Source organism: Equus caballus, chromosome 2 (genome assembly GCF_041296265.1).
Source record: "Equus caballus isolate H_3958 breed thoroughbred chromosome 2, TB-T2T, whole genome shotgun sequence".
Taxonomy (NCBI): Eukaryota; Metazoa; Chordata; class Mammalia; order Perissodactyla; family Equidae; genus Equus; species Equus caballus.
Genome location: NC_091685.1, coordinates 41,827,010 through 41,846,285, shown reverse-complemented (window position 1 = coordinate 41,846,285; position 19,276 = coordinate 41,827,010). Strand labels below are relative to the sequence as shown.

The 19,276-nt window shown below is 55.5% G+C and overlaps 1 protein-coding gene across 2 annotated transcripts in view; it reads left to right on the top strand.

Moving 5' to 3' along the window:
• Positions 1-19,276, top strand: part of SPSB1 (splA/ryanodine receptor domain and SOCS box containing 1) — a 68,671-nt gene that overhangs the window by 40,076 nt on the left and 9,319 nt on the right. The window contains exons 1-2 of one of the 2 annotated variants that reach the window (XM_001494636.6): positions 58-192; positions 16,708-17,557. In XM_001494636.6, the coding sequence (XP_001494686.1) occupies positions 16,864-17,557 (694 nt within the window). In that variant the 5' untranslated portion in view covers positions 58-192; positions 16,708-16,863. Of the gene's footprint in view, positions 1-57; positions 193-16,707; positions 17,558-19,276 lie in introns of those variants that run through there. The other variant, XM_023635846.2, reaches the window with a different exon arrangement.

The following is a 19,276-nucleotide window of genomic DNA, read 5'->3' as shown; positions in this document are numbered from 1 at the left end:
CAGCCCCGGCGAAGGAGGCCTGGGGGACCCGGCAGGGCCCGGCCACCGGCAGGCAGGGCGCCCTGCTCCCGGGGCGCAGGGTGCTGCCTTCACTCCTCCTCAGCCCTCCCCTCGGGCTGAGGCCCCCGGGGCTCTCTCCTGGCGCTTTCCCCAGGCGCTGGAGGGAAACATTCCAGAACTCCGGAGCCTCCGGTAGGTGTCTGGGAGACCGAGAGGCCACTCGCTGCCGGCCCTGGGGGGTGGGTCTCTGGCAGGGTTCTGGACCTCAGCCAGGATGCTGCTTGGGTCTGAGTGACCGTCACTCTAGGTTCTGGCAGGACTCAGGGTCCTGAGGTAATTCTGGGGGAGCTTCTGCTGGGAGATGTGCTGTGAGCAGCTTCAGGCGTGGAGGCCGACTAGGAGGCTCCATGGCTGAGAGGGCTGGTCAGGTCTTGGATGGACAGGATTCCAGTCAGGGGGGCTGGTTTGAAGTGAAGGGAAATGTGTTATAACAGGTGTGGCCGGGAGAAAGCACGAGGCTCCTGGACGGTGGCAAGGCTGGCTTGGCTAGTTGGGGACCCAGGGTGTTTGGAGCAGCAGAGAGCTGAGCAGGCTTGTGAGGAGCTCGGAGGGTGGGCGGGGGGGACCTGACGAACTGTGAGCAGAGGAGGGGCCTGGAAGTGGTGCTGCCGTAACCTTGGTCTTCCCAGACCCCTAGTGACCAGGGGCCTCTAGAAGGACTGGGCCAGGGAATCCACAGCCCGTTTTCATGTGCCCCTACTCTTGTGGGTCTGGCAGAAGGACGGGTCCCTCTGCCCAGCACTTCTGTGAAACGTGGCTTTGAGGTTCGGTTTGTTAGGAGTCAGGTGTGTTTCAGGACTGGCTTCCTGGAGAGGGATGGACCCTCCTCTGTTTTCTTTCTTTCTGGTGTGTTCCCTCCAGGCCTCTGCCTTGGGGAGGACCCACAGCACAGCCCCCACACATGGGCACGCGGATCACCTGAGACCCGGTTATAGGGCAGTTTGGAGGCAGTCAGCTGGGGAGGGACCTGGGACTCTGCATTTCCTACAAGCTCCCAGGCGAGGCCCATGCAGGAGCCCGTGGGCTGCCCTGGGCATGACCAGCTGCAGGGCTCGCAGGGTGACTGGCCCCCTCGTCCCTGAAGGGGCTGTTTCTCCAGGGTGGAGATGGGCTGCTCGCAGGCAGGATGTCAGTCGTGTCTGGTTTTCTGTTTGGGGACCAGGGGAGGCGGTGCTGTCAATCAAGAGAGGTGGGATAGCTGGTGGGGCGGGGGGGGGCGGCTGGGGCATGGCGTGCGGGGACCAGCTGAGCTCCGCTGTCCGACTTTCACACGGATTCCTTCCACCGGCCCAGCTGCCGATACTATTAGACCTCAGTGATTCATTGTAGCGCGTTTCAAGGGAAGGCGTTGTGTTACAAAAACGTGGGTCCCAGAGGCTTGTTTTGTTGGCAGGTCTTGCTGCCTCAGCAGAAAAGAGGCGCTTTTGATATGGGAACGGAAACTTGGGACAGCGTTAGAAATGCTCAGTGCGTTCCGCGGGAGAGGACCTGTAGTCGTCCTCCAGCCGTGGGGACGCGCTGCCGACCGTGAGGGCAGCCCCAGGCCTGGCTGCAGCACATCGGGGCTAGGCGGGGGTCCCCACACCTGGGTCTGTGGTCTGAGCCGCCCGCGGCTGTGACGAGGCAGGCCGTCCTTGACACTGAGGAGTGTGGGACCCGTCCTCGGCTCCCCGTTCCACCTGTGAAGGTAGCATGCTGCTGTTTTTTATTTTACGGAAAGTCCAGCCTGCAGAGGAGTCAGAATTCAAAGAGTCCTTTCTAAACGCAGTCTGTCTGATGTCGCAGAGCAGCCCTGCGAGGCGAGCACGTGAACTGTGCATTTGTCACCCTCACATGTAGCCAGGACTAGGGGACCTGCCTGGTCTAGCGCGGGTGGCCGATCCTGGGTTTGCTTACGTTTCCAAAGTCGGGCTGACAAGTTTGCTGAACAAGCACGTGCCTTCATGCTTGCTTCCTTCTCCCTCTGCTCTGATTGCCATCCTGGACTAGCCCATTCAATGGATATTGGGCCAATTTCCCTTTTTTCCACTTCCCCTTTCTCCCTTTTGTGTCTCAAAACGTGATAAATGGAACAGACTCACCCCAGATCCAAGCTGCTTTCCCGAGAAGCTTCTCCGGATGTGTGTATCCCGCTGCCTGGCCTCGGAGAGCACAGAGGCATGGCGGACCATCCCTCCCCCACAGGACGCACGGCTGCCGCCCCTTCCCGGAGCAGGCACAGCGTGGGAACGTGGGGGGCATCAAGGAGAGTTTGCCAGAGGGAGGCAAAACCACTGCCGGCCTTCGGTGCACCTGATGGCTTCCCGTGGAGGCCGCTGTCGCCATCAGTGAGCTGGAAATGGCGAGAGGCAGCCACAGAGCTGAGTCACGGACACCCGGAGGCGGTTGTTCTTTGGGCAGATTGCTGAGTTTGGGCTGGGGAATGGGCTTCAGGGTTTGCACAGCTGCATTCCACCACTGGGGAGCCGCCAGGGACCCCCTTCTCAGGAAACCCTCTCCCTTCCTGCCTGCCTTCTCAGACATCAGTTACAAATTCACCCCCAGTGTTGGCTCTTTATTAAGTGCTAAGCTTTCCATGGCCTCCTCATTTAGCCCTTAAAGCACACCAGTGAGGTCGAATAGTCATCACCCTTATTTCAATGGATGAGGAACCTGAGGCTCAGAGAGGTGAGAGAGCTTGAGCAAGATCTCCCAGCTTGTGGAGCTGAAGTTTCAGCCCAGGCGACCCAGCTCTGGGCCTGCACGAACTCTCACCCTGTCTCCTTCCACAGCCTCTCCCTCCCTCTGTTTCAGCCACATGGCCTCTCTCCGGTTCTTCCAACATGCCAAGTGTGCTCCCACCCCAGGGCCTTTGCACGTCCTGTTCCCTCTGCCTGGAATGTTCTTCCCTTTAAATCTTCACATGCTTTTCTCCCTCCTTTCATCCAGGACTCTGTCCATATATTACTGTATCAGAGAAGCCGTCCCTTACCTCCTCCCATTGCTTGCTCTGTCTGCACTACTCTGCTTCATTTTCCTTTGACACTTGTTAGCTGACCCTATATTAGATATTCATTCAACACTTGTTTATTGAGCACCTACTGTGTTTCCAGCACTGCTCTGGGCGTTGGGGCTGCCACATGAACACACAGATGAAAGTGTCTGCATTAATTGTTCAAATGATGGTTGTCTGTCTCCCCTGCTAGACTGTGAGCTCCATGGGGACGACAGTTTCTACCTGTTGTATACAGTAGTGAACACACAGATGAAAGTGTCTGCATTAATTGTTCAAATGATGGTTGTCTGTCTCCCCTGCTAGACTGTGAGCTCCATGGGGACGACAGTTTCTACCTGTTGTATACAGTAGGTGCCTAATAAATATTGTTGGAATGAATTCCAATCCCAAGGCATCTTATTTGGACTTGGGTGTTCTCATCAGCTGAACGTTTGCAGACCATCTCTCGGGTTGGGTCCCTTCTGCAGGTGCCTATCTCGTCCATTGTGTTGGTTCCTACCAGTTTCTGCCTGGGGAGGATGCCGCCTGGCAGTGTAGACAGAATGCCATCCTACTTTCCTAAACACCAACCATGGGTGGCACAGTTTTGAATCATCCACTTTGTTGCGGTTCTCAGGGATTAAGGAACAGAGGAAGGGTCTCAGGAAGCCGTGCTGCCCCACGGGGGCTTGGCAGATGCTTGTGGGATAGGTGAGTAAGCAACCCAGATGTTTATTGGACTCCTGCTATATACACACAAAGCCTCAGCACGGTGCTTTTCAGCCAAGTTTCCATGTTTTACCCGAGTGAGTCTGGCCAGAAAGGGTCTGTGGGAGACAGTGGCACCTGCGTGAGAAGCTTGGGTCTGTCCAGGTCCGTGAGTGACAATCCTCCTGAGAACGCAGAAACTCGACCCGTTAGAGCAGGCTTTCATGTGGCAACAGGTCTAGTCAAACTGCGTTAGCCTGGGGCCCTCCTGGCCTGGGCGGAAGCCCGGTGGTGTGGCATCATAGCTGGCAGGCAGGCAGCGACGTCATCAGCAGAGGGAGCAAGCAGGATCTGAGTGGCTGGGATGGTTTCCTGATATCACAAAGCAGGGCCTTTGCCAATTTGGAGTGGCCTCGGGGTGCGGACCTGCCCTGTGAAAAGGCAGGGGCCTGCGAGTTCTAGCGTCTCTCTGCCCTCCCGCCTCGTTTGCAGAGTGGGGAGCGTGCGGGCCAGAGATGCGCCGTGACGTTGGTTCTTCCGTGTCCTCGTCCTCAGACCGGGGGTGCTTGTGCGTGTGTTGGTCATCTCCTCCCCACACCGCACTTTGGGTGCAGGCACTGAGACGCAGGCACACATTCCAGATTCCTCCAGAGAAACTCGATCTACAGGTGCTGGCTCGAGGCAGCGGGGTTGCCAAACCGCAGCTCTGCACTCCTTCTTTTGGAGGAAGGAAAAGGAGGGCAGGCGGGGAGCAGAGAACTCGATTGCAGCAGCTCGGCTCTAGAAGGCTCCCAGCTCCCCACATGTGAATGTCGTCAGCCCTGTCCCCATGTGTGACCCTGGCTGAAAGGCCCGGTCCCCCCGCCAGGCCTCTGCCTGCTCTGTGCTTCTCTCTGCCCCACACCCCCCTTCCTCACCCACCTCCTGCCATGGGGATTTTGGAAAGGTGGCTATTTTTCATCCGTTTGTGTTTTTTCATTTGTTGAGGTGAAATGCACAGAACATAACATTAACCTTTTTAAAAAGTACAGTTCAGCGGTGTCTAGAACATCCTTGGTGCTGTGCAGCCGCCCCCTCTGTCTAGTTCCAAAACATTTTCATTCCCCCAAAAGAGGCCCTGACCCAGAGCAGTCACTCCGCATTCCGCCTCCCCCGGCCCCTGGCAGCCCCTCGTCTACTTTCTGTCTCTATGGATTACCTGTTCCAGCCATTTCATACGAATGGGATTGTGTAATATGTGCCCTTTTATATCTGGCTTCTTTCACTCAGCATAAAATATTTGAGTATGTACAGTATCCACATTGTAGTATGTATCAGTCCTTTATTCCTTTTTATGGCTGAATAGTATTCCACTGTGTGTGTATTCCACGATCTGTTTGTCTATTCATCCATTGATGGACATGTGGGTTCACCTGTTTATGTTTTTGCAAAAGTAACAAAACTATAATGAGGAAATTGGAAAGAAAGGGACAATCCTAAGCTTGTCACTCTGAACACAGACATTTTCATTTTTCTAGGTTCCTTTTCATCTCTTGTCCTGCATCTGCCTGTGTAATTTTTTCTGAATTTTACTCTTAGGGCAGGTCCAGTTGCGTCCTTCATTTCAGTTGACATACAAACCTCTTTCCTGGCCTCTTGTTCAGGGACCCTTACAGCTAGCATCTTTGATGGCCGTGTCAGACTCCATCGATGCCCCCTTACCTTGTCTCCCACCGGATGAGCCGGCACCCTGGGACTCTGGCACCCAGACCTTCCACTTGCCTGGAAGTTCAGGATTCATTTATTCCCTGCCTTAGATGTGCTGAGGCTCTGTCTTGTGGAGTTGTTGGCCCAGGGGTTCAAGACTTTCCATGTTGACGGGATTGGAGGAGGACGGCCATCACCGTGGATGAGGAAGTTCCGGCAGGCTGTCATGGCTTTCAAAGTATGTTTAAGTCTCTTTTGCCCGACTGGCCCGTGGGGCCCGGGGATTTACCTCTCCTTTGGCTTCCTGTTGAGTTCCGTGAAATCCCACACGGGGAATGGCGATTAGGTTGCACTCAGAGACGCACTGCCCAGTTCCTTTTAGAATCCTTTCCAAGTTTGTTGGCTGCGGTCCGTTTGAGGTCCGGTTGACAAACTTCAGTCCAACTAGCTGTGCAGAAGCTCCCGGGCGCCTTCAGCCACCACGCTCAGTTCAAAGATCAGGAAGCCTGGGGGCAGGTTACATGGACATTTGATTTTCTTCTACCAAAATTGGGCAAGGGGCAAATGAGGTCCAAGATTTTGAGGGTGAGGAGAGGTGGCCGTGAACTGCATGAAAAGAGACTGCTCTGAGGCCATCCTGTTACAGAGAAATTCTTAACTCCTCACACATGACCGTCATTACAGCCGAACAACCTAGCTGTCCATCTACAAAGGGGAGTTCCAGAAACTCTGATAATGGAATATTATGCAGCTACGAACACATAAATGGACGTGGGAGCTAAAGCAAACCTGGGAGAGCGTGGGTAGTGAGATTCTTGGCTACAAGAGGACTGTTCCCGTATCTGCACTTGTGTATATGCCTCGGGGGCACTTTATGCTTTCTACATTTCTGGATTAAGATTTCTTAGGAGCGTGTATAACATTTGAAATATTCCAAATCCAGATAGAACAAGAAGTTTAAAAGCATTGTGGTTATAAATCCAAGCCTGGCAGTTCTCGTTTATTATGGATTTGAGATTCCAAAATGTTGAGCTCAAATTCCTTTAAACTGGTAGCATCCTAGTGACCTGGAGGACCTATCGGAATGCAGACTGCTGGGCCCGCCCCCAGAGTTTGGGATCCAGTGGATCACAAGTGGGGCCCAGGCATTTGCATCTGTAACTGGTGGTGCTGATCTGCTGGTCTGGGGACCCCAACTTTGAGAACCTCTCCTGTGAACCTCATTATAGGAGAACGTCCCTACAGCCTCTTCCGCCTGTAGAAATTTTATGAGACTTTTGTCCCTGCGCTTGGCCTAAAGGGTTTACGTTATCGAATTTGGAGTTTTTGAGGTTGAGCACCCACAGGCCGCTTGGCTGGAGCTGTGGCCTCCCACGGGGCTTCCTGCCCCGTGGAGGGATGCCCGCGGGTCTCCCTGCTCCAAGACACCCTCTTGACAGGGCTGGGCTCCTCGGGCCGCCCTGTGAGGTCTTAACCTGTGCCCGCCTTGGCATTCCCTGGCTAAGTGCTCTCCTGCACTTGCCATTCAAGAGTCCATCCTTCTAGGTGTCCCCTGGTGTTAAAGGGAGGTGGCGTGGGCAGGGAGCAGCATGTACTAAGCACCTACTGTGCACCCGCTGCTGTGCTGAGCACTTTAGCTACACCATTGCACATTGCAATCGGGGATGCCGCCTCCCTCTTCCCCCTGCACCCCCAGGGGTTTGAGCGCCTCACCTGGGCGTGCAGGGGGAGAGGAGTGGACCAGCCCCTCGCATCTCTGTGAGTTGATTCCTCCCAAGGCCTTAGATCTCTGCCTGGTCTCCCTTCTGCTCATTCTCCCTGGAGGGACATGGGGTGACCCATGGGACCCCTCTCAGAGGTAACCTTTCCCACTCGGCACATCCCACCGGAGGAGGCCAGTGTACCACTACTCCCAGGCAGGCCTCCTGACCCTAAAGCCTGGGCCTGGTCAGACTTCCGTTCCTGGGCCACTATGATGGAGGCCAGTGGCCGGCGGAGTTGCTCCAGGCCTCTTCTCGGGCCAGTCAGCTCTGGAGGGAGCATCCTGCGGGAGGCTGGGCCGCGTGTCCCTGTGGAGGCTCCTCTGGGCGCCTGCCTCAGGGAAAGTGAGCCTCGCCTTCTCAGGGCTGGAACGGGCTCGCTGGGGCCACCCAGTCCCCCTGGGGACTTCTGCCGCCAGCCAGGTGGGTGAAGAGGGACCAGCGTCCCTGAGCCTTTCCCTTGGGTTCCCGTGGGCTCTCCCCATGGAGGTGGCCATGGCGCTGCTCTGCTCCCTGTCTTCCTGCCCCCCTTCTATGGGGCCCCTGCCCCAGCTCCTACGTGGACCAGGCAGGCCCGGTTTGACCAACACCCAACCTCCAGGCTGGGTGATGTCGGGTTCGCCACCTAGACTTCATTCCCACTGCCACTTGAAGCGCGTCTGCTGCGCCTCAGTAAACTTTCAGGAAAGTCGCTGTGTGTCGTTGTGTGTCCCTGAGGTCCCTCCCAGATCAGGGCTTCTCTGAACGACACACGGCCCTTCCGTCACAACCTTGATGGGGCTGCAGTCGTGACTCTTTATTTTAATTTTTAGTCTCTGTTTGAATGTAATGCTGATTTCCCAGGGCCGGGGCTTAACTGATTCGAGCCCTTTCTGAAAGTGCCATGAGTAATCTGGGTCCTTCCGTAGGTGTTTACGGCAGGTGCATTTTTGGTCTTTTGAGGTCAGAGGCTAGAGCTCTGGACCGTGTGGGATTTTCTCTCCAAAATCACTCGTCAGAACTTTCCAGAAGGGTCCAATACTTTTTGTTGATTCTAGGGGCAGAGACTTGCTTTTGTATCTCTGCTTGAGCAAGAACACAGCTCCCTGGCTTCTCCCAGGCGTCTCTCCTCAAGTGGGCAGGTGGGATGGGCTTGGTTATTGAAACCATGTGACACCTGTCCTGCCGTTGGTGGCACCCTGGCCAGGGATGCCTGGCCAGGCTTGTGTGGCACACAACCTGAGCGCTCCTGCCACCGAAGCATGTTCCCGGGCTCACGGGAGCATGAAACCCTAATTAGCAGGCAGAGCCAGGCAGCCGTTCCATGGCTGCAGAGGCTGCCTCTGATATAATAACAGATCGCTTGGGGCGTGCTTCTCTTGCAAAATCCTGGGCTGTACCCAGCGATGTGTGAGGCGGGAGGGAGGCGGAGGGAGGAAGCTCATTTGATCTTCAGGTGAAAGGAGGCTTTATAAATAGGTCACCTTGTTCCACATCCTGAATTTCATTCTTTCCCCATCTTGGGTCAAAACAATGGTTTTACTGTTCTGGGGTCAGTCGGACGCACTGAGGGGGAACGGAGCTGAACGAGGTGAGTGTGGGTCTGCTGCTCTCCCGTGGCCTCCCTCTGTGCCCCCTTCCCCCACCCCTATTCCATCCATTTGTCACCAGTCCCCTTGGACGTGTCTCCAGCTGAGGGTACTGCTTATTCAACAAACTTTTTCTTAAACAACACAACAGAAGGATAATGTTGAGTGGAGATGGGGCTCCAGGGCCAATTGATCCCAAAGTGCCTTTTTTAGAAGGCTGAACTGCAGAGTTGTGGCTTTCGTTGAAGGGGCAGCGTGGCGTTGCAGGAGGTGCTGAGCGCCCTGTCCTGTCTGAGCCAAGGGTTGAGATTCTTGTCCGCCTCCAGTCTCTGCCTCCTCACCCGGGCTTTGTGGGCACAGAACCGATGTACAGCCGCCGTGGCTGGGTTTCGGCTTTGGGAACGGAGCACTTGCTCTTTTCTTGTTTGGGGCCAGTGGAGACAGATAGGTACCCCATTTTTACTGGGGACATTAAAATATGTGATGTACAAACAGTGTAATTGGAAGTCTTAGGACAAATTATTGTGGAAATAATGTCCCTCTTTGGGATGGCTCCAGAGCAATACCCAGAAATTCTTGTCCTTTATTTTATTTTATTTATGGTTTTTTTTTGAGGAAGATTAGCCAGCCCTGAGCTAACATCCGCTGCCAATCCTCGTCTTTTTGCTGAGGAAGAGTGGCCCTGAGCTAACATCCGTGCCCATCTTCCTCTACTTTTTTTATATGTGGGACGCCTGCCACAGCATGGCATGCCAAGTGGTACCATGTCCGCACCCAGGATCCAAACTGGTGGACCCCGGGCCACCGAAGCCGAACGTGTGAACTTAACCACTGCGCCACGGGGCCAGCCCCTTGTCCTTTATTTTAACTGCGCTTCTGTTCACTGTGGGTTCTTAATGTGTATGTATCTTCCTGGGTAAATTAAACCTTTGTCCTGTGCTTGCTTTATAAGAAGTGACACACATGGAGATCCTTTAGGAATTGCTTTAGAGACAACTTGTTCTTGTGAATGTAGTGTGTTAAATCAGTGTATTTCGGCCTTTTACTCTTTTTCTGTGGGCTCAAAAATCATTTTCATTACAAAAGTCAAACATACTTATTTTTTAAATTTCTGTTCAAAAAGTGTTTAAGTGAACATCTCTTTCCTCCTGCCCCACCCTCCAGGATTAACCGTTGTGAAAGGTTTGGTGTTTATTCTTCGAGACCTTTCTGTATGCCTACAAACAGATAAACGCGCACAGATAGAACCTTTTTAAATTCTGTTCTTACAGAAATGGGATCACGCGCTGCATATCGTTCTCCAATTTGCTTTTTAAAATGTACCGGTGTCTCGTTACACGTTATGTGATGTCAGCGCATCTGAGGGGCTGCCTCCTTCTCGCCACAGCTGCTGGAGTTCATGGCGCCGCCGTGAGCCTCTTTGTCCACGTGTCCCTGTGCAGGGGTGTAGGGTTCCACAGACGAGACCCCTGGAAGAGCAGTGGATGGGTGATTGCTGGGTGTTTTGTTCCTGGGGGGGGACTGCCGTGTGGCACCTGCACGCCGAGAAGTGTGTCCCAGTTTGGGGTCTGTTGGAGACACACCCACAGCTGAACATGCGGGCCCTTTGCCCCACGTCCTCGTCCTCGCTAATCCTCCTCAACCTTTTTTAACCCTGTGCATCCCGCAGGACTTGCTCGCCCCTCTCCCTCTGCCGGCTCACTCTTCTCTGTGACTTGTACCGTGAAAACGGGATGTACCCAACAGGCGTCCTCTACGCACGTGTGCCCAGGAGACAGGGATCTGGGTGTGCTCGTTCCCTCACCTTCAGAGAGAAGCCTGTGATCATTAAAGGCTTGCGTTAAGACGGGCGTCCTTTGCTGGCCCAGGTCTCGGACCCCCAAACAGTGCACTTCAGGGGTGCTTGTGACTCCTCCCCACCCCGTAGGGATCACTGTCAGTCCTGGGCGTCCTTCCCCGCGCATCTGCCAATTCCAGATCTGGCTGCCCCTCCACCTGAGGGCACAGAGGAGCCCACCTGAAGGAGCCTGGGAAACTCAGGGAAGGTGGTCTGTGAGGTTCTTTCTTCCAGTGGAGAGCTGTGACCCCCAGCAAGCCTTCTCTGAAGCAGGCCTTTGTGGTAGGAGCTCTGGTCCCTTATGCTGGCCCGAGGCCACCGTAGTTGGCTGTACCTGTGGCGGCAGTGGGAGAAGGCAGCTTTGGAAAGCTCATTTGCTTAAAGGCCGGGGGTCCACCTGGAATTCCTTTGAGGACACGTGGCTCTCATGGAGTCTTGGAGTCCCAGGCCACCCCGTCCCATGGCAGCTGCTGGGGACACTGGGTGGGAGGCTTGTGGCCATCAGAGGGCCTAAGAGGCATCTTCTTTTGCAGTGAAGCATGAACCGACTTTTGACCCAGCGAGGGTGATGTGTGTGGGGTGAGGGCTTCTCAGCAGGGGGGAGGGTCCAGCCAAGGCAAACCATGGGCCTTCATGGAACCTGGCCTGATCGCAGACGGCCCTCCCCGTCTTCCCAGAGCTTTTGATCTCGTTTACTCTATTGTAAGTAAATGCAAAGTCCTGAAGACTTACCAAGCTTCTAGGGTGTGTGTGTGTGTGCATGTGTCTTACTCCTGCTTGAAACACATCCTGCTATATTTGAGCCTGTTGATGAGGGTAACGACCCACCCACTAGTACAGGAGTCCCCTGTCCCCGCCGGAGCGCCACGTCTGGCTGGCGTTTTCCTTCTCACCCCTGCTCCTGGGTGTCATTGGTCTTTGGGAAGCACCAGGCACTGGAAACCTGTTTGCGACAGCCGGCCTGTGCAGCCCCGGGGACCAGGACAGTGGGAACAGTTTATTAATTGGCCAGTCAGAGGTTGGTGGGGCAGGAGGGGTACGAACCAGGAATTTGTTTGTCTTGAGGGTAGGCCTGAGACAGCCGTGAGGGGGAACAGCAGATGCCATCTTGGGGACACTGTGGCTAACGTGTGAAAGTGCTTTCTGGGAACAAGAGCTCCCACCGAGGGAATGAGTGGGAGCCACCGGCCGGGGTACTGGCTGAACTTGCACGCCTCTGTCCCCCAGATGCCACTGCCGCCAGTGCTCTGAGTGTGTGCACATACGTATGTGAGTGTGCATGGCTGCGTGAGACTGGTAGGTAGTGTGGCAGCAGCAGGGCCGTCTCTGTCCTCTGCTTCTCCCCTTCCAGCCCTGCGGGGTGGTACACAACCACACTCTCCATACCCTTTGTGTCTTTGCTTTTCCTGGGTCAAGGCACGGGCTGGGGTCCTCCCACCTCGTGGAGACTCACCAAGGACTTGCTGAGCTGTCCCAGGCCCTGACATTCCTGGGGCAACTCTAGGCCCTGTAAGGCCCAGACATCTGCACTTGTCGCTCAGAATAGCAGGAAAGGGGGGTGGTCTCAGAGGTGGGGCTGGATTGCTTCTCCCACTTCCTACCTAAAGTGTGATGTCCACTGGGCACTCCCTCCTTGGCACAGTGGTAGGAGATGTGTCAGCCAAACCACTGTCTCTGTCACTTGGCACCCATGGCTGATGCAGTCCCTCCCCACCCTACCCGCCCCCAGCTCCATGTCCAGGTATTTGGGTGATAGTGTCAGCAGTGTTGCATGGGTTTAGAACAGGGGTCAGGAAAAACTATGGCCTCTGGGCCAAATACAGCCCACTGTCTGTTTTTGTAAATAAAGTTTTATTGGAACATAGCCATGCCCGTTGATTTACGTATTGTCTGGAAAGCCTAGAATATTTGCTATACGGCCTCTTACTGAGCAAGTTTGCCGACCTCTGGCTTCAAAGGGACCTTAAGCTTGATCTGCTCTAGCTCAGCATTCCAAGCACTTGGGTCTTGGCCCAAAGACAGCATCCATTTGTAGGACCGGGTGTGGTACCAAGAAGATGCATAACGGGGGTCTTTTCGTGTCCAGAGCGTGGTCTAGAAAATAAAAATAAGACAAAAGTGAAAATGCCAGTTATCCTCTCTGGAACATTCACTCAGTAGAGCATGGGACACCTGTCATACAGAGGAGCAGACAGAAGCTCAGAAAAGCTAAGGGCAAGTCCTAGGCAGTGCTCCAACCCACCATTCTGTGCATGAGGTTCCCCCAGGATTGCAAGGCCCAGGAGCAGGGCTTGGCAGAGGAAAGCAGAGTGGGGAGGTGCACGTGGGGAGGGGCCTGGGGGAAGCACCCTGCCAGACTGCAGTCCCCAGGAAGGGAGTTAGTGATGCTCCTGGGAGACCCCAAAAGGGTGGATCTCTGCAGCCACATTCAAAAATAGAGCAGAAGGATGAGAGCGGCTGGATGGCTCCAGTGGCCTTGCATGGCAAGGAGGTGGCTAGGTATGGACAGCAGGAAGTCGAGAAGGAAGTGCTGCTGGACACAGGGTGGGGATGGGCAGGTGAAAGGTGAGTCAAGAGTGGCTCTAGGGTTGCCACAGCCATTGACCACCTAGGAGGTGACTCAGATGGCAGAGTGGCCCAGAAGCAGCAGAGTGGGTGGCCCAAGTGCCCTGGCCGGGCCCTTGCATGCCCTTGTGCAGGAGTCACCCTGTGATGCTGTAGGCACCTTTACCTGCCCTTCCTGCCCCTCTCCTGCCTCCTTCCTCCCAGGGACTCCCTCCACTCAGGGCCACGTGGTCCAGGGCCAGGAGGGGCCCTCCCTCTCCTATGGTTCTGACATGGGGCCGAGGGAGGGGGAGCTTAGCACAAGGGCCACGTAGGTGGATCTGCTTGGCAGGTGGACTCAGAGGTGGTGTAATCTCAGAACAGGAGAGCATATGGAGCTGGCCACGCAGACAGAGGGTACGCCACCCCACCACGAGCTTCTGCTGTCTTCTCTGAGCGCTGTCTGAGGCTGCACTGACCCTGCTATGGGGAGATTCCCTCCCACAGCATCTTCTGTGGCACGATGGCCGTGCTCTGTCCCTCGGAGACCAGGTGTGGGGCTCTTAGTCTAGCTCAGGGTCAGCCGACTATGGACCAGCCTGTGCTTGTAAATAAAGTTTTATTGGAATGCAGCTGTACTTATTTCTGGATGTACTGTCGGGCTGCTTTCACATCACGAGGCCGTGTTGAGGAGTTGCACAGAGACCTTCTGGCCCACAAGGCCTAAACATTTACTGTCTAGCCCTTTACACAGAGTTTGCTGATCCCTGGTCCAGCTGAAGTAGGAGGTGTAGATGTGTACAGGCCCAGATTTACTGGCCTGAGAGCTCCCTCCCATCCCCTCCCCTCCCCTCCCCTCCCCTCCCTTCCCCATCGCCCTCCCTCTCTCCCTTCCTCACCCCCAACCCCATTGCCCCTTCCCCGCTCTCCACCTGTACCTTGTCCTCTCCTCTCCCCCTTCCCCCTTTCAGCCTCCCTGAATGGTCCTTCCCCATTCCCACACGTTTCTCTCCAAGTATTTTAAATTAATGTCTTGGAAGGACTTCTGCCCCACCACCTTCCTCTCCCATACGTCCCGCCTGCCCCATGTCTCCCCGCTGCCAGCCTCCTCACTCTTCCCACCTGTCCCCACGGGTGGAGCTGGGACCTTCCACGCCGTGAGATTCTGGGAGAGAGGTCCTTCCTGCTGGGACAGAAAGCAATGGCTGCTTCACTCCAGGAAGCAGTAGAATGAACTCTCTTGGGAAGTCGAGTCCCTCCTCGTCCTCCCAGGGAAGCTGACATGTGTCCTGCACAGAGAGGTCCGTGGGCACCAGCCAGAGGGGGGTGTCCAGACAGAGATGGGTGTGGATGCTTCTGACTTTGAGAACTGCCTCGGACCAGCCTTCCCCAGCTCAGAAAGATGCTCAGAGGGAGGTTGGGGAGGCAGGCGTCGAAGAGGCGGGTCAGGGAAGGCTGCAGCCCAGGGCCAGTCTCTGCAGTTACCAGGACCACATTTCCACACCAAAACCCAGGCTCTCCCCACCCCCGCTTACCCTGGCGAGCAGGTCACAAAGCCACAGGGTGCCCCTCAACAGGGCCAGGGGAAGTCCTGGAGGTTTCGATGGCTTTCAGGGGTCCAGGGGACTGAAAGCTTGAAACTGAGATTATCCTGGAAGATCCAGGAGGTGAGGTCACGATATCCACAGAAGTTTCCAGAACCCGGGTGTCCCCCCGGCTTTAGAGGGCATCTCAGCTGTGTACCAGCTTTGCATACATTTGACACAAGGGGTCCTAGTCTGCCTCTGAAGCAATGGCTGTGCCTCAGGGAATGAAGGAGCCTTCCATTCCACACCAGAAAGGGAAGAGCGAGGAATGTGACCTCCCCACTGAGATAAGGGGGTCAGGGTCAAGTGTCCCCACATGGGAACGCTGTACCAAGAGCCAGCCTCCTGGAGGCCTGGCCGCCCTGAAGACGTCATCTCATGGGGTCTCTTTCCAGCTGAGAGGGAGGCAGCTCCAGGTCTCCAGGCAGCCCCTGAGAGACTGCACCTGCTTGCCCTCCTCCTGGCCCTGGGCACCCAACAGGGAGCCAATGGTCCCCGGTTCCCAGATTTCCCCCAGCCCTCCCTGCCGTCACTCCCAGCAGGGGCTCTATCCTCTGCCACAGTGGAAAAGCAATACGCCAACTGCAGGGGGAGCCCTGCAGCCCCCCTACACCAGGCTCCTTTGTGTTCTCTTCGTCCCAGGCTCCTTAGTCTCCTTGGGACAATTGACCGGCATGACGCTATTCCCAGGAGCCTGGCACCAATGGCCTCCGCCCGGCTCCTCTGCATACATTAGTTAAATTTGTTTAGCCAGGAGCCTGTCCTCTTCCTGTCTGGTCAGTGCTGGGAGCCTGTCCCCCAAACCTGGCAGCCAAGAGTCCCTTCTGCAGGCCCAGGAGGTCTGTGATGGCAGAAAGAACCTTTTCTCTTGAGTGGGGCCCAGGAAATCAAAATGACGTGTTACTTGCCCTTGTCCAAGGCAGGCACCGAGGACAGGACTGGCACGGGTGGTCAGAGACCTGACAGTCCCACGTGTCAGCCACCTTCTCCTTGGATGTAACCCTGCGGGTGCTGCTGATAGAAAGGACGGGCCAGATCCAGTCAGATCTCTCCTCCAACCCCACGGCCCCATCTCCTTTAAAGGAGCCAAGGGATGGTGAAGCCAGAGTGGGAACGAGGCGGCTTGAAGTCAGACTTCCTCCCCAGATGGGCTCTTGGGGTCTGAGGAGCCAAGCATTGGCTGCTAGTTCAAGGGTGTGGGTGGTCGTCCAAGTGTTGGTCCAGAACAACCCGGGGGGTGGGCGAGAGCCTCTGTGCCCACCTGGCTCAGGGTCAACCCCTGGGCCTTCAGAAGAGCACAGCTGGCAGCCCCCAGTCCAGGCAGGACTTGGGACCTGCTGGGGAGGTTGCCACAGCCTCAGGGAATCTTGGGCCTCCTGGCCGAGTGCACACACAGACCCCTGAGTTGAGCTTTCTGCCTGCCCCGGGTTCCCTTGCCTCACGTGATCCAGTGGTATGTCTCCTGAAGGCGGCTGTGCTGGAAAACAGAGACGAGGAGCTGGGGGTAGCATGTCAAACAGCTTCTGCTGCCTCTCAGGGCTTCACCTGTCCTGAACGGCAGGCGTGGGAAGTAAGCTTCCCCTTGCTTTAACCGAGGAAGATGCCCACTGCACTGGGGCTCATTTCAGGATCTGTGCCAACTTGGCCTTCTGCCTGGAGAAACTGTGATTAGGGACTTGGTGTGTGTCGGCTGCATGTCTCAGCCCCTGCACCAGACACAGTGGAGGCTAATGCCTGGCTCCCAAGCCCTCCTCTCCACGTGACAGCCAGCCGGACTGCCCTCTCCTTTATGACAGCGTAGCCATGGGGACAGAGCATGGTTTCCTTCTTTGCCAGGACTCTGGTCTGCCCCGTATCGGGTGTGATGGGAGCTCACAGCCGGGCTGCTGGGACATGTCCGCGTGGTCAGCCTTGCGCTGCTAGTTAACCTTTTCCCCTTCTTCCCACACCCCGTGCTCACCCCGCCTCCTATTTTTCTTTCCAGCCATTAGGCAATACTGACTGCTCTACAGCTTGCAGAGGTCGCCTGGCAGCTGTCCTTCAGAATTCTGTCCGGGCCTGATTGGAAAACTGGAGAAAAGGCCCCGCGATTGATGAGTTTGTCTTGGGAGTCAGTGGCGAAGTGAAACGGACGGCAAACATGGGTCAGAAGGTCACCGGTGGGATCAAGACTGTGGACATGAGGGACCCCACGTACCGGCCCTTGAAGCAGGAGCTCCAAGGTCTGGACTATTGCAAGCCCACCCGTCTGGACCTGCTGCTGGACATGCCCCCCGTGTCCTATGACGTCCAGCTGCTCCATTCCTGGAACAACAATGACCGCTCGCTCAATGTCTTTGTGAAGGAGGATGACAAGCTGATCTTTCACCGGCATCCGGTGGCCCAGAGCACAGATGCCATCAGGGGCAAGGTCGGGTACACACGCGGGCTGCATGTGTGGCAGATCACGTGGGCCATGAGACAGCGGGGCACACACGCCGTGGTGGGGGTGGCGACAGCAGACGCCCCCCTGCACTCCGTTGGGTACACGACCCTCGTGGGGAATAACCACGAGTCCTGGGGCTGGGACTTGGGGCGCAACCGGCTCTACCATGATGGCAAAAATCAGCCAAGCAAAACATACCCGGCCTTCCTAGAGCCAGATGAGACATTCATTGTCCCCGACTCCTTCCTGGTAGCCCTGGACATGGACGACGGGACCCTGAGCTTCATTGTGGACGGACAGTACATGGGAGTGGCTTTTCGGGGACTCAAGGGCAAAAAACTCTATCCTGTAGTGAGTGCCGTCTGGGGCCACTGTGAGATCCGCATGCGCTACTTGAACGGACTCGACCGTAAGTGTCTTCTGCACTCTCCAAAATGGCAGTGTCCCTAGATTCATGTGTGTCCCTGTGGCTGGGCTATCGGGGCCCAGCAAAAGTTTACACAGTCGTTGGAATTAAAATGTCTATAAATAGACATCCCAGCATATTCAGATCCTCAGAGGCAACACTTGACCTGCCTCTGGTTAAATTAGGAATTCTAGCCAGAGTCTGCCAGATTACCTGGCAGCACCTCATGGATGAGTGGATGGATGGATGAGTGGATGGGTGGATAGATGAATGAATAAACAGATGGAAGAATGGATAGATGGGTGGGTGGATGGATGGATGGATGGATGGGATGGATGGATGGATGAGTGGAAAGGTGGATGGATGGATAGGTGGATGGGTGGATGGGTGGATGGGTGAATGAGTGGGTGGATAGTTGAGTGGATAGATGGAGGGATGGATGCATGAGTGGATGAGTGGATAGATGGGCAGGTGAATGGATGAATGAATGAAGGAATAAATGAATGGATAGATGGGTGGATGGATAGATGAGTGGATAGGTAGATGGTTGGATGAGTGGATGGATGAATGGAGGAAGGAATAAATGAATGAATGGGTGGATGGATAGATGAGCGGATAGGTAGATGGATGGATGGGTGGATGGATGGATGGTCTTTGATAGACGTGGTTTTGTTTCTAGTTGACCTGCTTCCAGATTTGATCAGCATTTGACCAAATTCTAGCAAAGTAGCCAGCATGTTACTGAGCTGGGGTTTGCGGCCTTGAGGGTACTAGGACCTTTCATATACATGAAAGCCAGTGGCCTCTCTCATTTATTAGACAGGTTAGGGTCTTTCTCTCTGTGCTGGAGGCTTCTGAGTGGGCTCCTTTGGGACACAGTCACCTGAGAGGGGCTGGTTCAGTCGTGATGTCAGGAGGCCTTTGGAGAAGAGAACGTGGATTAGAAACAGGCTGAGTCAGCAGCGATTTCCACCTGTACCTTTGGAAAAGGAAGTGTCCTTTCTCAAACTATGCATGAACATAGCCCACGTGTGGCGGCACTGTCCTGGTTTGGGAGGTGGAAGGCTCTGTGGCTTCTTTGCTGGGAGCCCATAGTGGCAGGAGGTCCTAGGGTTCCAGAACTATCCATCTCTGTGCTTGACCCTCACTCCTTCATGGGTCCCTTCTACCATCTGCAAATCTCACCTTGGAAAGGGGGTGGGCTGGAAGGCTTCGTCCACACACCAGCTGTCCGTCTTTAAGGGCCAGGTCTGCCCTGGCACCCCAAGGTCTAACCCCACCCTGCAGGCCGGGGGTCAGGAGCACAGATGCTTACTCTGGTCTCGCAGCCTCCACACCTTCAGGTTGTGCCTCTCCTCCTCCTCCCTACTTCAGTCTTTGTAAGGTAGCAGAGAAAACATCCAGGCCATCAGGCAGAACGAACTCCTAAACGTTTTTCTTGGGAAGCCTCTGCTGCCCGTCTCCCACACTCCCCCTCTCTGGTTTTGGCTGGATAATGACAGTGAGCCAATAGCCAGATGGGGCATCTTCCTCACCTGTGCAGCCCAGCACCCCTGGGTCATGGGACATCGGCAGGGACAGCCAGGTGTGCATCCAGCAGGTAAACGCCCTGAGGAAGTAACCTCAGGCCTGGTGTAGGGAACCAGCAGGGTGAGTTCTGTGAGTCTGTCTCCCCAGGTGACAGTGGTCGAAAGTCCACAGGCAAATCTGCCGTGCGTGGTG